The following is a 17,136-nucleotide window of genomic DNA, read 5'->3' as shown; positions in this document are numbered from 1 at the left end:
TAGGTATGTGAAACTCTGTAAATTTGCTCTATAAATTCTCCATAAAATATATAAGAATATAAAGACCCAGGTGTCCATAATTATCTCTAGAGGGAATTTTTTTTCCACTGAAAATTACTTAAACAATGAAATTGTAACAACTATCTAAGAAAACGTTGTGCCATCAGTGTGTGTGTGTGTGTGTGTGGGTGTGGGTGTGGGTGTGGGTGTATATCTGTTATTTCACTGTGATTTTTTTTTTAATTTTGAGCCCAAGGACCTTGACATTTTTTTTATTAAATGATTCATGATAAATTTAACATTAAATATCCACACAACTCATTAGGTTTACTTAGCCACCATGTTTGTTTAAATAGTTATATTTCAATGCATAAAATATCATGCTTTTCAGTCATTTCCTCAATATTTTCATTAGGCTTTTTTGTCCATTCTTTACAATTCATTGACTTTCTTATTTAGTTACACTTATTGGGTGCTCTTTTCTGATTCATTTTTCTTTCCCTCTTCCCATTCCTTCATAAAGGGGCTTTCACATTTCTTTATATCCACCTGTATTAGTTTCTTCTTTTTATACCTGTTCCTCCGCACAGTGCCACATTCTTGGTAGAAGCTAAATAATATCTGTTGAATGAAATGAACAAAATCAGAACTGTATCTTGTATTTCTGTAGAGTTTTACAACTTCCAAAGAGGATAAAGATGTATTATTTCATTTGAGTTTCATAGCAATCAGTGTAGTGTCATGAATTTTAAGAAAAGAAAAAGTGTATTTAATTTAATCTTTAATACTTATTGACTGTGTGATGATGGACAGGTCATTTAATGACTTTGAAACTTGTTTTTAAAATAGAAGGAGGTAAAGTAAAATGATATGTGTGGTACCTATCTTATAAGGCTATGGTGAGACTCAGAAAATGTCAAGCAAACTCTGTATCACTATATGTAATATATATTACACAACAATATAAATAATTTATGAGTATTTAAATATTGATAATAATAATAACTAGCATTTATATGTACATACTATGCATCAGTCATATTAACTCATTTGGTCCTCACAACAACCCTGGATGGTAGGTGCCATTTTTATATCTATTAAGTATAGAATTATATTTTACAGTTAAGGAAAGTGAGATGAACAGGAATTAACTGATTTGCTTAAGGTCACACAGCAAGGAAATATCTAAGGCTGGATTCAAACTCATTCCTATCCTTATTCAAGGACCAGAAGTCTATCCTAGCTTCAAGACTGGTTTCAATAACTGTATTTAAGAGTAAGGAAACTGAATCTTACAGAAAATGAATGACTTCACCTAGCATCTTTTTACAATCCACAGGAGACAACTTGATTCCTACTCCAAAATCTTCCTACTCCATAACAATTCTTAAGGATTCAATTGTTAATGAAATATTAAATCTGTATCTATAGAGGAAGTGGATTTTATTTAAGCAATGCGATAATAGATATTTTGCTATTCACTCCTTCAGCTATATGTGAGCAATTCTTTCGAAAATGTCACATTTTTATAATTTATAGAATTGTAGATCTACATCTAGAATGGACCCTGGAGCCTCTCAAGTCTAACTCTTTCCTTGTACAATTAAAGAAACTGAGGCATGAACAGAGTAACTTGCTCAGAGACATGCAGGTGATATGCATGAGGAAAGATTTGGACTGAGGTCCTCTGACTCCAAAAGCCAGGATAGTGCTAAATTGAATTGAATACAGAGATAGCGAAAGTCCATGGCAAACTCTATGCATAACTTTCAAATCTGACTCCTTCACCTTTACACGTGTGATTTTTTAAGTCAATCCTAGAAAAATGGTTATTATTTAGAGAGACATAGTCATACCCTGGAAAAGAAAAATGCTTGGAAATTTTGATTGCATTGGGATCCAGACTTTAACTGATAAGTACTCTATGTGGGATTCTTTTTTGCTGCAAATATACAATCAATACTTATTTAGATATAAAGGAAACATTAAGCTTTTATTTCATCTTGTGTCGATTTTTTTTCTATCTCTTGCCCAAATGTCAACCCCATGCTGTTACTTAGAAGTGAGACATAAGAAGTTGTTTCTGAATTGAATTCACAGGGTAAAGTACAGTCAAATATAAATGCCATCTACAGAAAAATTGATCACGGAGAAACTATTAGTGTGATGAAAGGTTGTTGTCACGTCACTGTGTCATCTGGTTAATGGAAAAAGATCCAAAATACAGTATAAAGAAAAAGTATAAGCCATTTTAATGATTCATGTTGGTTGCATCTCTGTTGGCTAATTTAGTGAATTGTTAAGCACCAGCTATGTGTCAAGCAGTGTGCTGAGGATACAAAGACAAAAATGACAAAAGTTCCTGCTCTCAAGGAGCTTATATTTACTTATATACCAATATGATGATTCATATTTTATATTGGTGAAGCTTGTTTTCACTTTTCTTTGGGGTCCTCAAATAAAAATAACTGTTATTTCTGATTTTTTGGGGGTCCTCAAATAAAAATAACTGTTATTTCTGATTTTATCCATGTGTGAGATTCCCAGTATGGAAACTCCCTCTACTGGTGAATTTGTTCAACTTTTATGTAAATGATAATCTTGGAAAGTTGCCTGGGACAATTTAGAGGTTTAATTAACAGTGATCCCATGGCTAGAAAACATGTGAGACATGATCTGAATCCAGATCTTCCTCATCCTAATGCTGACTATCTGTTAAACCACTTTGATTCTCAATTATCTTTTACAATTCAAAATGTATTCAAATATAATATAGCAGGACATGTTTAGAAAAAATGAAGATGGGTGCTGCAAACATTATCAACTGCATTTTATGTGTAACAGGATATGTGTGTAATTGCATGAATTAATTTTAAAATCATTTATTAAGTATTTATCTATTGGAGGCATATATCAAAAACTCAATATGAGCTTTGCTCTAAAAAACACTTTTTTTAATGGGAGACAACATCTATGAAAGTGTTCAGCTGCAAATCTGATGGAATGGTTTTACTAGCCTTAAGATGTAAAAGCAAAACAGATGGTAAAGCCTCCTTTAATGTCAATTCTAGTGATAAAAAATATCATTTTCTAATATTGCTAAGGAAATTGAAGCTCTAAGGGTTTAGTGGCCTTCCTGGTGTCACACAGTGAGTATGTGACAGTACTGACTCAAACTTCAATCTTTTCCCAGACCACCATAATCTTCCCATTGTACTAAATTTTCTTTCACATGAAAAAAAGAAGGTTCAAAGAGGTTCAGTTGAATTTTAATTTTAATATGACAGTTCTTCCTAAGTGTCTTATAGTTTTTGTTTTAATGAGTTTGTCCTCATGACATTTCTGTGGGGGTAGTTATGAAGCAGAATGCTTATCTTTGTTTGGGGAGAGGAAGAAGCAATGACAGAAAGGTGAGGTTACTTAATCAAGCTTGCAGAATCCCTGGCATAGTATGAAGGAGAAGCTGCTTCCTTGGCTCCCAGTTGGTGTTCTATCAACTAGCTCATGTTGTTGGAAAGACTACTTTTTCTTTATAAAACAAATACAGGACAGACAGCAATAAATGAAACCTTCAGAATTCATCATTGCCAGTGACAGGAAAGGAGTAGATTTATATTTGTTCAGTATTGATCGCATGTGAAGCTGCTAATGTGTGGGCTTAGTTTAAAAGAACACAGAAACAAAGGAAGCCCATCAAAACTGCATCCCTGGGATTAAAGCCAGAATCCCAGGAGAGCTCAGTCTCTGTATCATGGAAACAATAAAAAAAAAACTGGCAAAGGCACCTTCAACTAGTTAAAGGAAAGATGGCATATATTCTTTTTTTGTCACCATTGTAGTTCTAGGAAGAGAGACATTGTCCAGTTTTATTGAGTGTTTATTGAATGCAAAGCCCTATTTTTTTCTTGAATTATTATTGGGTACATTATATTCCAAGAAGTTAATCTGACATGACCAAATTAAGTCATTTTGCCTATCTTAACACTGCATAGATATTTATTAACTTAGCTTATTAACACTAAAACAAGTATCTATTCCACATAAAATATTCCAAACAGTCTGCTAAGGAATGGTGCTAGAAGGAAAAACTAAAAAAATAATCCTTTACTTGAAGGAATTTATACTCTGTTGGAGGAGAAAACAGGTGCATATAGAAGTATTATTCAAGTCTTAAAGCCCACTTTTAAGGAATTTTCTCCTCATTGGTGTTACGGGCAGGGCAGAGTTGGCAGGAGTGGTAAAAAGTGAGATCTGATCTCTTGAGGCTCTTAGCCTCAGATCACCTAAGAGAGTCCTAGACTTCACTCAAAAGGGAATTATGCAGGTCTTTAGCTGGAAATGAGGACATGATGAATATTGCCACAATCTTTTGTATAAGTTTCTTCCTAGGGTTTTTCTCCCATCATTTACCTGTGAAGGGAATGACAACTTCATTTCTTCTCTCTTGATTATGGAGGCTAAGTGATAGAAGAGTTGGAAGTGATTGGATCTCTCTTCTTTCCCATTTCCTGCCAATACCTCCCCATTTTGATGAAGGAATGAGGCATTGATCTCCACAAGCGAAGAGTCACATACCAATGGTCTTTTGGGGCTCTGGTTACATAAGTGTGTGCAAAATACAAGTAAAGATTTTACAAAGTAAATTTGGAATGCATGTCGCTAGCACCTGAGAGGGTGGCAAAGTCTTCCTGCAGAAGATGATGGTGTGGGGGCAAGTGGGCAGCTCAATGGTCAGCTCCACTGACCCTTGAGTGAGGACTTGAGTTCAAATCCAGCCTCAGACACATAATACTTACTATCTGTGTGGTCCTGTTCATGTTGCTTCACTTCAATCACCTTGCAAATAGCAAAGAATTTAATAGTTTTAAAGTAGAATATATAAATGAAATGACCTATTGTTTTAGACATCTGTGTCAGCATGTGGATATAGATATTCCCTAAGGTCAAGGGCATATGATCAGAGCAAGTCAGTATATTTGTGTATTTATGTGTGTTTGTATGTATTTCTGTCCAAATTTGTTTGTTGATTTAGAGTATTTCTGTTTCATTAAACAATGAAGACTGACAACTCATGTGTAAATTATTTTCCTAGAGAGTTGTCCAAGATAACAAGATTAAGAGACCTGCCTAAGTTCACATGGCTAGTATTTTTTAGAGGTAAATCATGAAACTATTTTTCCTGGTATTAAGACATTCTCTATCCAGTACAGTATGCTTCCTCTACATGTCATATATAATAGATTCATTGGAAGAAAAAATGGCAACCATATGTGCATATATGCAACACACATACTTATATGTGTGTATATACATGCAAATGTATACAGTCACACATATACATACATAACAATGCATGCACACATATATACATATGTATATACATATATATGCATATCTGTGTATATGTGGAGAGAGAGAGAGAGAGAGAGAGAAGGTTGGGATCATAAAAGCACAAACAAAAAAAAAATCATCTTAAACTATGTAGTACATGTTATAGAAAAAACTAAAGTTAAAAAAAGTAGTGGTGGGGGTAGGGCATTTTCAGAAATGTTATTTGGGATATCTGGTGACCATGGATAAGAGATGATCCAGGAGTTGCTGTAATAAAGTGGTCAACCAGAAGGTAACGAGTACATAGTAATATAGTTCTTATCTCTGTTGGTTCTTTTAAAAAATGAAACTTTCCAGAAAATCTAATTAACAGGTAAACAATCAAGATTCCCTAGAAAAATTATTTCTATTTCTGTCATTGTTAAAATGAATTCATCATTGAGTTCAATTATGTTTTTGAATTAAAAGATGACAAGAAAGAATCAAATGGAATATAACTTATTTTTTATTTAGCCTTACAAATGAAAAACAGTTGACTTTTAATATATCCTAAACCTATCATCATCTTCATTTTCACTAATATTTATTTGGCATTTACTATGTGCCAGGCACTGTGCTAAGCACTTTAAAATTATTGTCACATTTTGTCTTCACAATAAACCTGGGAAGTAGGGGCTATTATTATCCCCACTTTACAGATGAGTAAATTGATGCAAATAGAGTTTAAGTGGTTTGCCTAGCATCACACAACTAAGAAATGTCTGAGGTCATATTTAATCTCATATTTTCCTGACTTCAAGCACAATCCTCCATTCACTCTGCCACCTAGCTGCTACCTAAAGAATCAAAAAGAATTATACTTTAAAATGAACATTTTAGACAACTCCAAATTCAACTGTTGAGTATATTTTGATAGTTCATTGGACCTTTGATTTTTATCAATGTGGGTATTTCCTCCACTGAAGCAAATTGTAACCCAACTATGCTTAATCTATGGAATTCTTTTTCCATATATTCCCATAAATTTCTCATAGGAAGTTTATCCAACATCCCTAGAGTTTTTCTTAGGCTTTCTTGTCATCATGTGGATACTAATAACACAACTGGGCTATGAATCATGTGTTTCTCACACTATCTTATCCATCTATTGTTTTTCCAAACAGTTGTCTCTACAATGTCATCATTTATGGCACTCTTGTTACTTATTTATCCTTATTTTGTTTCCTTCTGCTCATTCCCATTATGTGCTTCCCCCCATCCCCATCCTTCTTCTCACTTATAGTTTAAATTCTTCAAAAATGTGGTATTACTTTTCTCAAAAAGTTTAAAGTGTCATCAGAAGAATATTGTTATTTTCTTTTTAAATGTGTGTGTGCCATGTGTGTACATGTGTGGTTCATGGAGACACTTCAGTAATCAGAAAGCATCACACTTTGTGTGATTCATATTTTAGACAGAAGTAGCAAAATGGCAAGGTAGGGAGGGGTGATAACTGAAAAGTAATTCTGGTTGTATTATTAGCAAGATGACAAAGAATATATTGAGACTGTCATTTTTGGGGTATCCATAGATGAATGGTCAATTAAAAAATGCTAATGATGTCTTCATATAGGCAATAAGGTAAACAAATTCAACAGCAATTATTAACAAATTAATATTGGACAAGCACAAAGCCATTATTCATTCAGTGTTTTCTTCAAAATACACTCCCAAATGAGTAGAGTTTGAATGAATTACTTCCCTCTGATGAGAATTAATATGGTATTTGTAATGGCATTGCAACCATTTAACTCCTTCTAATTTTAACCAGCCATGACTTATTTTCCTTTTCATGTTGATGGGTCATTCAGCAACCATAAACAATTTAATATTCATTTGTATCTTGTGATTGTATATTTGTTGAAGCTCCAAGCCAAGCACCATCTAACATAGCCTGGAAACTGACAAACTCAAAAATCCGTTTGAATTGCGAACATTATAAAACCATGGAAAACGAGTCTGATGTGTTGGGCTACAAAGGGAGTATAGAGAAAAATCTACATTTAAAAAAAATCATCTCAATTATGCAAATATATGTAGGATCTGTTACTTAACATAGAGTACTCTCTTCACAAAACCCATGAGTCCACCCAAAAGCGAAATGATAGGTTAGCTTTACATAGTTGACTAGAGAACTGAGATTTAACTGATTATCCAGGGTCATACACTCTGTTTCTGTTAGAGGCAAGACAAAAATACTGTTCTTCCTGGTTTTATGTCCAGCATTCTAACAACTAAACTATAGCTATTTTTTAAATAATTACCTTGATTAGCTTAGTCTTACCTCATTCCTCAAAAAAAAGGATATATTTTAAATATCTTAATACGTTTACTTTAAATTATCCATGAATTTATAGGATCATAGATTAAGAGCTAGAAAAAATCACAGAGAACATGAAAATTCAGGTCCTTCAGTTTAGAGGAAAATTGACACCTAGAAACACAAAATGTCTGTCACGTGATCATTTAATTAGTAGTAACAGAGGCAGGACTAGATCCTGAGTCCTCTGGCTCAAAAAATCCACCTCTCTTTCCAAGGTACCACACTTGTTCTCTTCAATATAATTATTTCCTCCAAGAGTGAAAATCACAACCTTCCGCAATTCATTACTTCATGTGATTCTTCTGCCTATATTCTTCCCAAATCCTACTTAAATGGATTGTTGAGTGTACTGGAACCCTACCATTGTTTGACTATATTTGAAAAATGATAGCACATGCTGATGAAATAAATAACAATCATTTTTTTAAATGAATAAGTGCTGAGACAAGTCCATCATATTAATACATCAAAAGAAAGCATTTGTTATCTAACTATTTTTATGGAACAGAAAAATATAAAACTTCAGTGAGTTATCTAATTGAGCATAAAATTTATTCATCAGACAGCAGGTATGTGTGGCCCTACCACTAGCTAATAAGAGGTTATGACACAGAAAAGTAAATTATTGATGGGGAAGCCTGGAGGGATCCAAGAAATCTAAGGAAAATACTGTTTCTTGTGTTCCGAGTCCCCTTGGTTTTAGGAAGATGGGCTCTTGTGACAACAAATTCGTTATTTAGTAGAAATTCAGTCAGGGATACCAGACTAAATCTTTTTCACTTCCATCAGTGTTAATGGGCATCATCTCTTGGCAGATAAATATTCAAGCATTTGAATCTTATCCAAACTAAACACTGACTCTTCACAGCAAGCTCTAAAGATAATATCCTCAAGCTACTTAATTAATAAAGATAAATTGCATGATTTTAGATGCAGTAGCCAAAAATTTTTCTTTAGCAAAAGTAGCTAAGTTTAAAGAAAAAAGAAAACATCCCCTCTCTAATTCAGTTTGAGAATAGGTCATACGGTGGTCTTAGGATAATTCTATCACTCATTTCAGGTCAACAAGAATTTGTCAAGCATCCACTATATATGGAATACTGTGCTAGATGCTCTGCTGTGAAAACTTAGATGAGATGTAATTTTGGAGCTTTCAGTCCAAGAGGAGAAAATGATATACAATCAAATAAATATATATAACCAAGGGAAACAAAACTCAAACTCTTCAGATTGTACCAACATTTCTTATGTTAGGCTCTGATTCAAATTCTCTCTCCCCCCAAATTCCTCTTAACTTATATCGTTATACTCGCACCCAAAGCTTAAGCTAGAAAACCTCTGAACAAAGTTTTTGTTTAGAAAAGAAGGTAGGTGGGTAAAAAATTATCCTGAATATCATAAATTACTCAGGATAGAAATTTATTTATTAGCATTGTACCCCCTTTATCTCACACTCTTCCTAAAATAGTAAAAAAAAATAAAATAAAATAACCACAATAGAGCATAAAATCCATTCTAATACTAATTCCATTCCAGTGAGGGCCAGGTTCATCTCACAAATATTTTTCTGAATGCTCATGTGTCTTCTCAAATGGGAAGCTTACCAGGAAGACAATTACATCTTTCCCATCCTTATAGTTCATTGGTATAACACGAGAATGGGTTCAATTGGTTTTGTTCCCCCATCCCATTATTTTAGCTCATTGACACTCCTTCTTCTAACTGAAGCTACCCAATCTTTGATTATATCCTCTCATCAGGAAATATTCATCCTCTTGTAAGAAGGCTGTATCCTTGAATCCTTGATATTGAGGATACCTAGGAAGCAAATTCAAACTCTAGGGCTGGACAAGAATTTCTCCTTCTTTTATAAAAGGACTTGATTTAGGGGTTGTACTATGTTGGGAGTTCCATCTATTCATACTCCATGACTGGGATTTAGAAGAGACTACCATAGACACTGAACTAAGCACTGAGAACAGACATTCAAACCAGTCAGGCAGACATTCTCAAGGACTTTACATATTAATGGAGCTGAATGTCACATAATAGGAGCTATATGTTGTGGAAGAGATAGCTGGGAAGTGGCTTGGGACTCAGTTCTGGGAAGATGAGGCAAAAGTTCAACTATTAGTTAAAATTAGGCCTTCCAGAGATGGAATCTAAGATTCCTTCAGGAGAGTGATGAAAGCTATGGCTAAGCATAGGCAATACAGTGTAAAGATGACCACAAAAAAAATTTAAGGAAATCCATATTTTTTTTTTATCTTCAAAGTTGAGTTCAGTAGGGATCAATGCTTCTCTACAATAAATCTGAATTCATTCTTTTCATAGCTCCCTCGTCAAAGAGATCCAGTGCTGAGTTCAAAATTTCTGCACCTGGGCAAAAGTATTGCTACCATGTGCTTTTATTCTAAAGCAGCTATTAATGGTTCCAAAAGCTCTGTGTGTGTGTATAGGGGAGTCTTCCTTTACTCCACCCGTATAAAGGATTGGAGTACAACATTGTTTGTGAAAAGAGAATGAATTTGTTTAGAAAAGATGTTGTCAAGGAATGATATTATGATTTGGTAAGTAATCAGAAATTTATAGATATAGAGGTAGAAGCATACATAGTTTAAAAAGAAATAAAATCCAGCATTAACAATCATCTTTATTTTATTTAGATTTTATACAGGCAAAACAGGCAAAGTAAAACACATATTTTGGAAACAAATACCACATCTGCTGAGCTTCTTGTTCCCTTTGAAGAAGATTACATAATTGAATTAAGAACAGTCAGTGATGGTGGAGATGGTAGCAGCAGTGAAAATATTAGGATCCCTAAAATATCAAGTAAGTTTCATTGGCATGCCTGTGGGCTATTTGATTATGCCCAGTGGTAAAAAGAGGCAGTAGAGATTGTGAGGTGTTTTTTCCTTGTTTAAACAGTGTGAGGAAAGTAAGAATTTTCTGTTTGGATTGAGAGCTGTGGGCAAAAGGATACTTCATGATGATACAGTTTCGATCACTGGTTCATCAAGCAAGAAGTCACAATAAAAACACAATTTCTTATTACAACTTAAAAGAAATATTCACTTGCCCAACAGATGTCAGTCAGTTAGCAGTCAATAAGCAACGTTTAATCATCTACTATATTTGAGGCACTGTGCTAGTCACTAGGGATACAAAGTAAGGCAATGGAGAATTCTGATCTCAAGGAACTCACAGACCAATGAGAAAGGAGAGAGAACTTGCAAATAATTATATACAAAACATATATTCAGGGTATATTGAACATAATCTACAGAAGGAAGACATTAATATTAAGGTGAATTGAGGAAGCTCTTTGTAGAAGGAGAGATTTTAGCTGAGACTTTAAATAATCTAGAATTTTAAGGACTTAACGTTCCCAGAGGAACCAAAAGAAAGAAATGAGGGAGAACATTCAAGTCATGATGTCAACCAGTGAAAATCCCCTTAGTTGGGAGAATCTTGTGGGAAGAACATCCCAAAGGCTGATGTCATTTGATCCCAATGGGGGAGAGGCATTGAATGACTCTGTATGGCATTATTTTAATGGTTGAGCCAATAGAGAACCACTGGACTTATTACCTTTTAGCCAGGTCATTTTGACAGGTGAATGGAGGAGAGACTAAACTGAGAGAGGCTTGTGGCCAGGAGATTAACCAAGCAATATTGCAAAAGGCCTAGTGTGAGGTATGGAGGGTCAACACCAGAATGACAACAGTGTCAGAAGGAATAATAAGTAGGCACATACAAAAGATGTTACGTAGGTAAAATCAGAAGGACTTGGCAGCTGATTAGATATGGTGTGAGTAAGAATGAGGAGTCAAGGAAAATATCCCAACTGGGAGACTGGGGTAACACTACCTTTAATAGTAATAGGCAAATAGAGAGAAAATGGAGAAAAAATGAGTTCAATTTTGGATATTTTGACTTTACAATATAAGCAAGATGTCCAAGTCAAGATGTTCAATAGGCAATAAGAGATTAAAATTTGTAAGATTGTAATATGGTTAGAGCTTTAAACATAGACTTTACAATTGCCAGCACAGAGATGAAAATTGACTTCATGGGAGATTATGAGACAACCAAGTGAAGCAGTATGAGGAGAAGAGTAAAAGGCCCAAGATAATGCCCCGGGGAACAACTACATGATACGTGATATAAGTAAGATCCAGCAAAGGAGTTTAAGAGTAGTCAGACATAAAGGAAAATGCAATATCTTGAATACCTAGAGAGAAATAATATTGAGAAGAGGGTTATTGACAATGTTGAAGATAAGTCAGGAAGGATAAGGACTGAGAAAAGGCTATCATATTTAGCAAATAAGTGATCACTAATAACTTTGTAGAAAGGAGTTTAATTTGAATAATCACGATGGAAACCAAAGTCCAAAGAGCTAAGAGAGAAGACGGAGGAGATACTATTTAACGAGAAGTTTAACTACAAAAAGGAGGAGATATATAGGATAATGCCTATTTGGGATTGATGGATATAGTGAATATATTCTTAAGATAAACATCGTTGTAGGCAGTAAGAAGGCAGCCTGTGTTCAGGGAGAGATTGAAACAAAGTGAGAGAAATGAGGTGAAATAAGGGAAAATGTGCTAGAAAAAAAGGCATGGAATGGGATCACTTGTTTACATAGAGGAGTTTGCCTTGGCAGAAGATGAGTGACTTCTTTCTGTAAGACATAAGTGAATACAGAGATTCTAGAAGGAGGAATCCAGAGGATGTATGATGCAGGAAAGTGGAGAAAATGGTGCTCAACAAATAGTTTCATTTTTTTTTCTGTGAAATATGAAACAAGGTTCCAGTATTAGAGGATGAGTAGAAGTGGGAACTATGTGTACTTTGCCACTCAAATTTCTATTTAGTGATTTCACATGTTAACATTCATGGAAACTCTGGTCAGAGTAACCCTTCAGGTAATGATAAAATAATATATGCTCCTTAGTGAATGAGTTTCTAGGCAACTAGAAACTCATTATTCTAGGACACGAATCCTATGACCTTTCTTTTTGAAACTCAAGCCTTTTTAAGATCTCTGTAACATTTGATACTGTTGACCACTGCCAAGATATACACTTCACAATGGATTTTCACAGCCCTAATTCTACAGTTTCTCCTAATTCTCTGGGTTTTTTTGAGATTCTTTGGATGAATATTCAATGTTTTCCTACAACCTCTCATGGTTTAGCTTAGGGTTCTGTCCCGGATCCCCTTCTTTTCTTTGTCTCCTTGATGTTGTTGATGATGATGATGATAATGATTTTATTAGTTCGAGTCAATTCAAGTATCCTCTGTATAAACAATTGTTATATGCTTATTCAATTTTATTATGTCCTCTAATCTACAGGTTCATTTCACTAACTACTTGTTGGGCATCTCCAGTTATTTTAAGGGTATCATAAGATCAAATTTTCTGATTCTTAATTTATTATCCTTCCTCATCCCACTGAAGTTCTATCCTTCCATTAACTTAAATTTTCCACCTGAGTCATTCTCCACTTTTCACTCTCACTTATTCCCATTGAAACATCTGTCAAATCTTGTTGATTCAGCCTCCACAATTTCTCTGGCATTTTCTTCCTTCTGCCCAGTCCTAATGCTACCATACTAGCTCAGACCTACACCATCTTTCAGCTGGAATATTTAAATCTCCTCCTAATGGCCCCTCCTATTCTTATTATTGTGTCATTTTTTTTTTATTTTGAAATGGGATCTCTATATCTTATCCAGGTTAGAAGTTAAATGGCTATTCATGGGCCTGATTCCAATAAAGATTGGCCTGGAAAGTTTAACCTGCTAGATTTTTTTTTCCAGAACCTGTGTGGTTTGCTTCACATTAGTCAATCTAATGGCCTTCCACTCTCAGTGGCTAATATATGTGAATGCCTGATGTAATGTGTATAACCAATCAGCTTGAACCCTACTGCAGCTCAAAGCTCCTGAATTCAGCCTCCCTAGCAGAAAGGACTGTAGGAATAAATCAACATGATGGGATTTCTCAATTTATTTTTTTTTCCATTTAACAAATGTGCTCTAACTTCCACACTAGAGGGGAGTGGAGAGGAGAGAGGGAGGAGGGAAAGGAAGGAAGGAAGAAAAGAGAAGTAAAAAAAGAAGTAAAAGGAGAGATGGGCAAGGGAAAAGAAAAAAGAACAGAGGGAAGAAATAAGAAAGAAAAGAGAGAGAAAGGAAGGGAGGGAGGAAGGAAGAAAAAAATAAAAGAAAGAAGGAAAGAAAGAAAGAAGGAAGGAAGGAAAACAAAATTTGTCTAAAAATATGTGTAGACAAGCAAAACAGATTCCCTCATTGGTCATTTCTAAAAACATATTTCTCACTCTGCATCTTGAGTTTTTCATCAGGATTCCTGATAGCCATTGCATAGATCTAGTTCTTAAGTCTTTCAGGGTTCTTTTTCTTTACTATTTTGATGTATGAATTGTTCTCCAGTTTCTGCTTACTGTAAAAAATATCAGTTCATAAATGTCTTCTTTGATTTTTTTTGACTTCATTCCTTTGATCATTTATAATCTCCATTCCACATACTAACAATTGAAAAAAAAAGAAAAAAAAAAGTTTGACCATGTCATTTTCCTCCTCCAGAAGTTTCAGGAGTTCCATTTTGTCTCTGAGACAAAATATAAAACCCTCTCTTTGATTTTTTGTAGTCTTTTTATAACACAACTGGTTCTGAACTACCTTCCAAGACATGTTGCCCATTAATCTCTTCATACAATTCTTCTTCCTCTCAAATGGGTCTACATGTAGTTCCCCCTAAAAGAGAACACATCTCACATCACTCTGTCTTGTCATATTTTATCCTATATATCTGGAATATGCTCCCTACTCATATTTACCTTGTAGAATTTCTAGGTTCCTTGAAAGCATTGCTCATCTTCCCAAAATACCCAGACTTTGGGAAGGTCCTCTGATATAGTGAAATATTTGAAAAAGGGAATGTAACTGATACAAGCAGAATAGCTCAAATTCTAAAGATTCTAATTCTGAACCTAGTTGTTTCAAGACCAAACCCATCACTCTCTTTAAAGTGAACTGAGAAGTAAAGCAAACAAATGGGGCAAAGATCTTGAATTTGCAGAAGATGGTCTCAAATCTAAAAATTTCAATACCATTAACCCACTATTCTCTATTTCCTTAGTAAACAGAAGCAATCAAATTAGTCAACTGGGATTCATTTATAAAGCCCCTACTTTGCACTAGGCAGTCTATTAGGTGATTGGAATACACAAACATTGAATTCCCTCCTCAGAACTCCCTATGATATTTAATAATCAATATGAATAGTAAAGACAATTAAAAGAAGAAGAAAGTAACCCTGTGCAGGGCTTATTTCCCAGAATGACTGCAAGCATGATATTGATTTGAGCTACAATTTTGAGCTTAGAAGCTTTCATTTTCTTAATTGTCATATTCTAACAATATGAATGTTCTTTACCTCCTGGTGGGCAAACCAACCAATCCCATAGACTGAAATGTAATTTGAGGATTTCCAGCTCTAATTCTTTGGTCATTTGTTTCACTTTTGCTGTTGTTGCTAGTGATTACTTCCAGAGACCAATACCCTTAATTAATAAACATGTTTCTTTTATTTTTTGGCATACTTGAGTGACAGAACTCCAGATAATGAATTTTTGTTTTGTTTTCATAAACATACAGATAGATGTTCAGATGGATGGATGGATGGATGGATAGAGGGATAGATATATTGAAAGACTGATGCTTATATAAGTATGAGACTGATAGATATATGCATGGATAGATAGATTACATAGATAGATCGATCGATCAATAGATAGACAGGTAGATAGATAGATAGATAGATAGATAGATAGATAGATAGATAGATAGATAGATAGATAGATAGATAGATATGCATATGTTTAAGTAATTAAAAGAACATTCCAGGAGATAGTTCGCAAAGACTCCCAAAAATCAGATTTAAAAATAAATAAATTATTTATTTGTAAGAAAGTGAATTCATACTAACAAATACATTTATTTCAGAATATCTGTTGAACAAATGTAATCAATTCTTTCTGAGTTATTATTATTTTTTTCCAGGCTTAAATTCTGGAGGAGTACACATTTCAGAACCTAGAGTCAATTTCCTGTCAGCTGTCATTGTGATTTTGGATTGTTTTACAGCTGTGTCACTTCAATGATAAATGAAACCATAAACCATTCTGGACTTTTGAAAGCAGATTGTTCCATATATACAATTGGCTACACTTCAGCTGTCACAGTAAACATTTTTGATAAAGACTTCCTTGGAATGAAATGAATTGGACATTGTTCATACCGTGTAAATATCTCTGATGCACTGATATAGTGATTTTAAGCAACTTTGAATGTGGCAACACCCAACCGAATGCTGACTTTTCAATGGTGCTGGAAATGTGCTATGAAGTTATAACTAGAGTAACTTTAAAGAAAATAGTTATTAAGAGTATTTAGAAAACTCAACAAATAGGTTGGACTGATCCCATTTGGGTTGGTGGTCATGACAAACATGATATAAGATTTCTTGTAAAGATAGTAACTGAGTTGTGGGTTTCTATTTGTCCTACACCCTCACTTAAGTATGACATTCTTGCTATGCTTGGAAAGAAAATAAAGTTTATTTGTTTATGACAGAGCCTTATTTATTTATTAAAACCAAGGTGATATCCCAAGAAATGATGCGTTCCATGTCTTTTAACCGATGACTTTGTATTGGAAGAAATGAAAAATATCAGCATTATCTATAGATTCTTGATGGCCTTCAAAAGAAATTAGATGTCCTAGGAATTGATATGTTTTCCCCTTAAAATTATTTGTTTTGCACAAAAGTAGAGGAATACCTCAGCTCACGACAAAATGTCCCTGATTACACATTTGATTTAACAAATACAATTCAAGAACAGAAATAAAAATCTCTCAAGGCTCTTGCATTGGTTATACTTCATAAGCAAATCATGTTAATTCAAGAAGCATTTATTAAAGGACTTACCATGTACCATGATAAAAAGAAAAGCAAAAACTTAATTTAGTTGACTCTCTCTTTCTATATTTATGTCTACTTCATTGAAGAGGAGATCCACATAACAGTTTAAAGGGATGAGAAGGGAAGCAAATTTTGCAGGGGAAATTCTAGAAATCATAGGATCTTTGAACTGGAAAGACCTCCAATGATTTTCAGGGTCTCACTGCAAATAAGGATATGGAGGCCCATAGCAGTGAAGTGAATTTTTGCAACATCAAGTGAGTTAGTAGAAGCAGAACTGAAAAAGACATATTTGGATTCCTTGTTCAAAAGGCTTCTTCCTCTTCAATTCAGTTCAACAAGTTCCTATTAGGCATATATTTCATGCATGACACTGTTTGGATGAGTGGTGGCATAAAAATAAAAATGAAATATGTCCCATCCT

At 34.3% G+C, this 17,136-nt stretch overlaps 1 protein-coding gene across 1 annotated transcript in view; it reads left to right on the top strand.

Annotated features, from left to right (window-relative positions):
* LOC140532284 (contactin-6-like) overlaps positions 1-16,326 on the top strand; it is a 326,641-nt gene extending 310,315 nt beyond the window's left edge. Inside the window, exons 20-22 of the mRNA XM_072650698.1 lie at positions 7,237-7,347; positions 10,358-10,528; positions 15,791-16,326. Of these exons, the coding sequence (XP_072506799.1) occupies positions 7,237-7,347; positions 10,358-10,528; positions 15,791-15,891 (383 nt within the window). The 3' untranslated portion in view covers positions 15,892-16,326. The remainder of the gene's footprint in view (positions 1-7,236; positions 7,348-10,357; positions 10,529-15,790) is intronic.
* Positions 16,327-17,136: the final 810 nt, after the last annotated feature.

This window comes from Notamacropus eugenii, chromosome 3 (genome assembly GCF_028372415.1).
Source record: "Notamacropus eugenii isolate mMacEug1 chromosome 3, mMacEug1.pri_v2, whole genome shotgun sequence".
NCBI classification, from domain to species: Eukaryota; Metazoa; Chordata; class Mammalia; order Diprotodontia; family Macropodidae; genus Notamacropus; species Notamacropus eugenii.
This window is presented reverse-complemented; position numbering and strand designations above follow the sequence as displayed.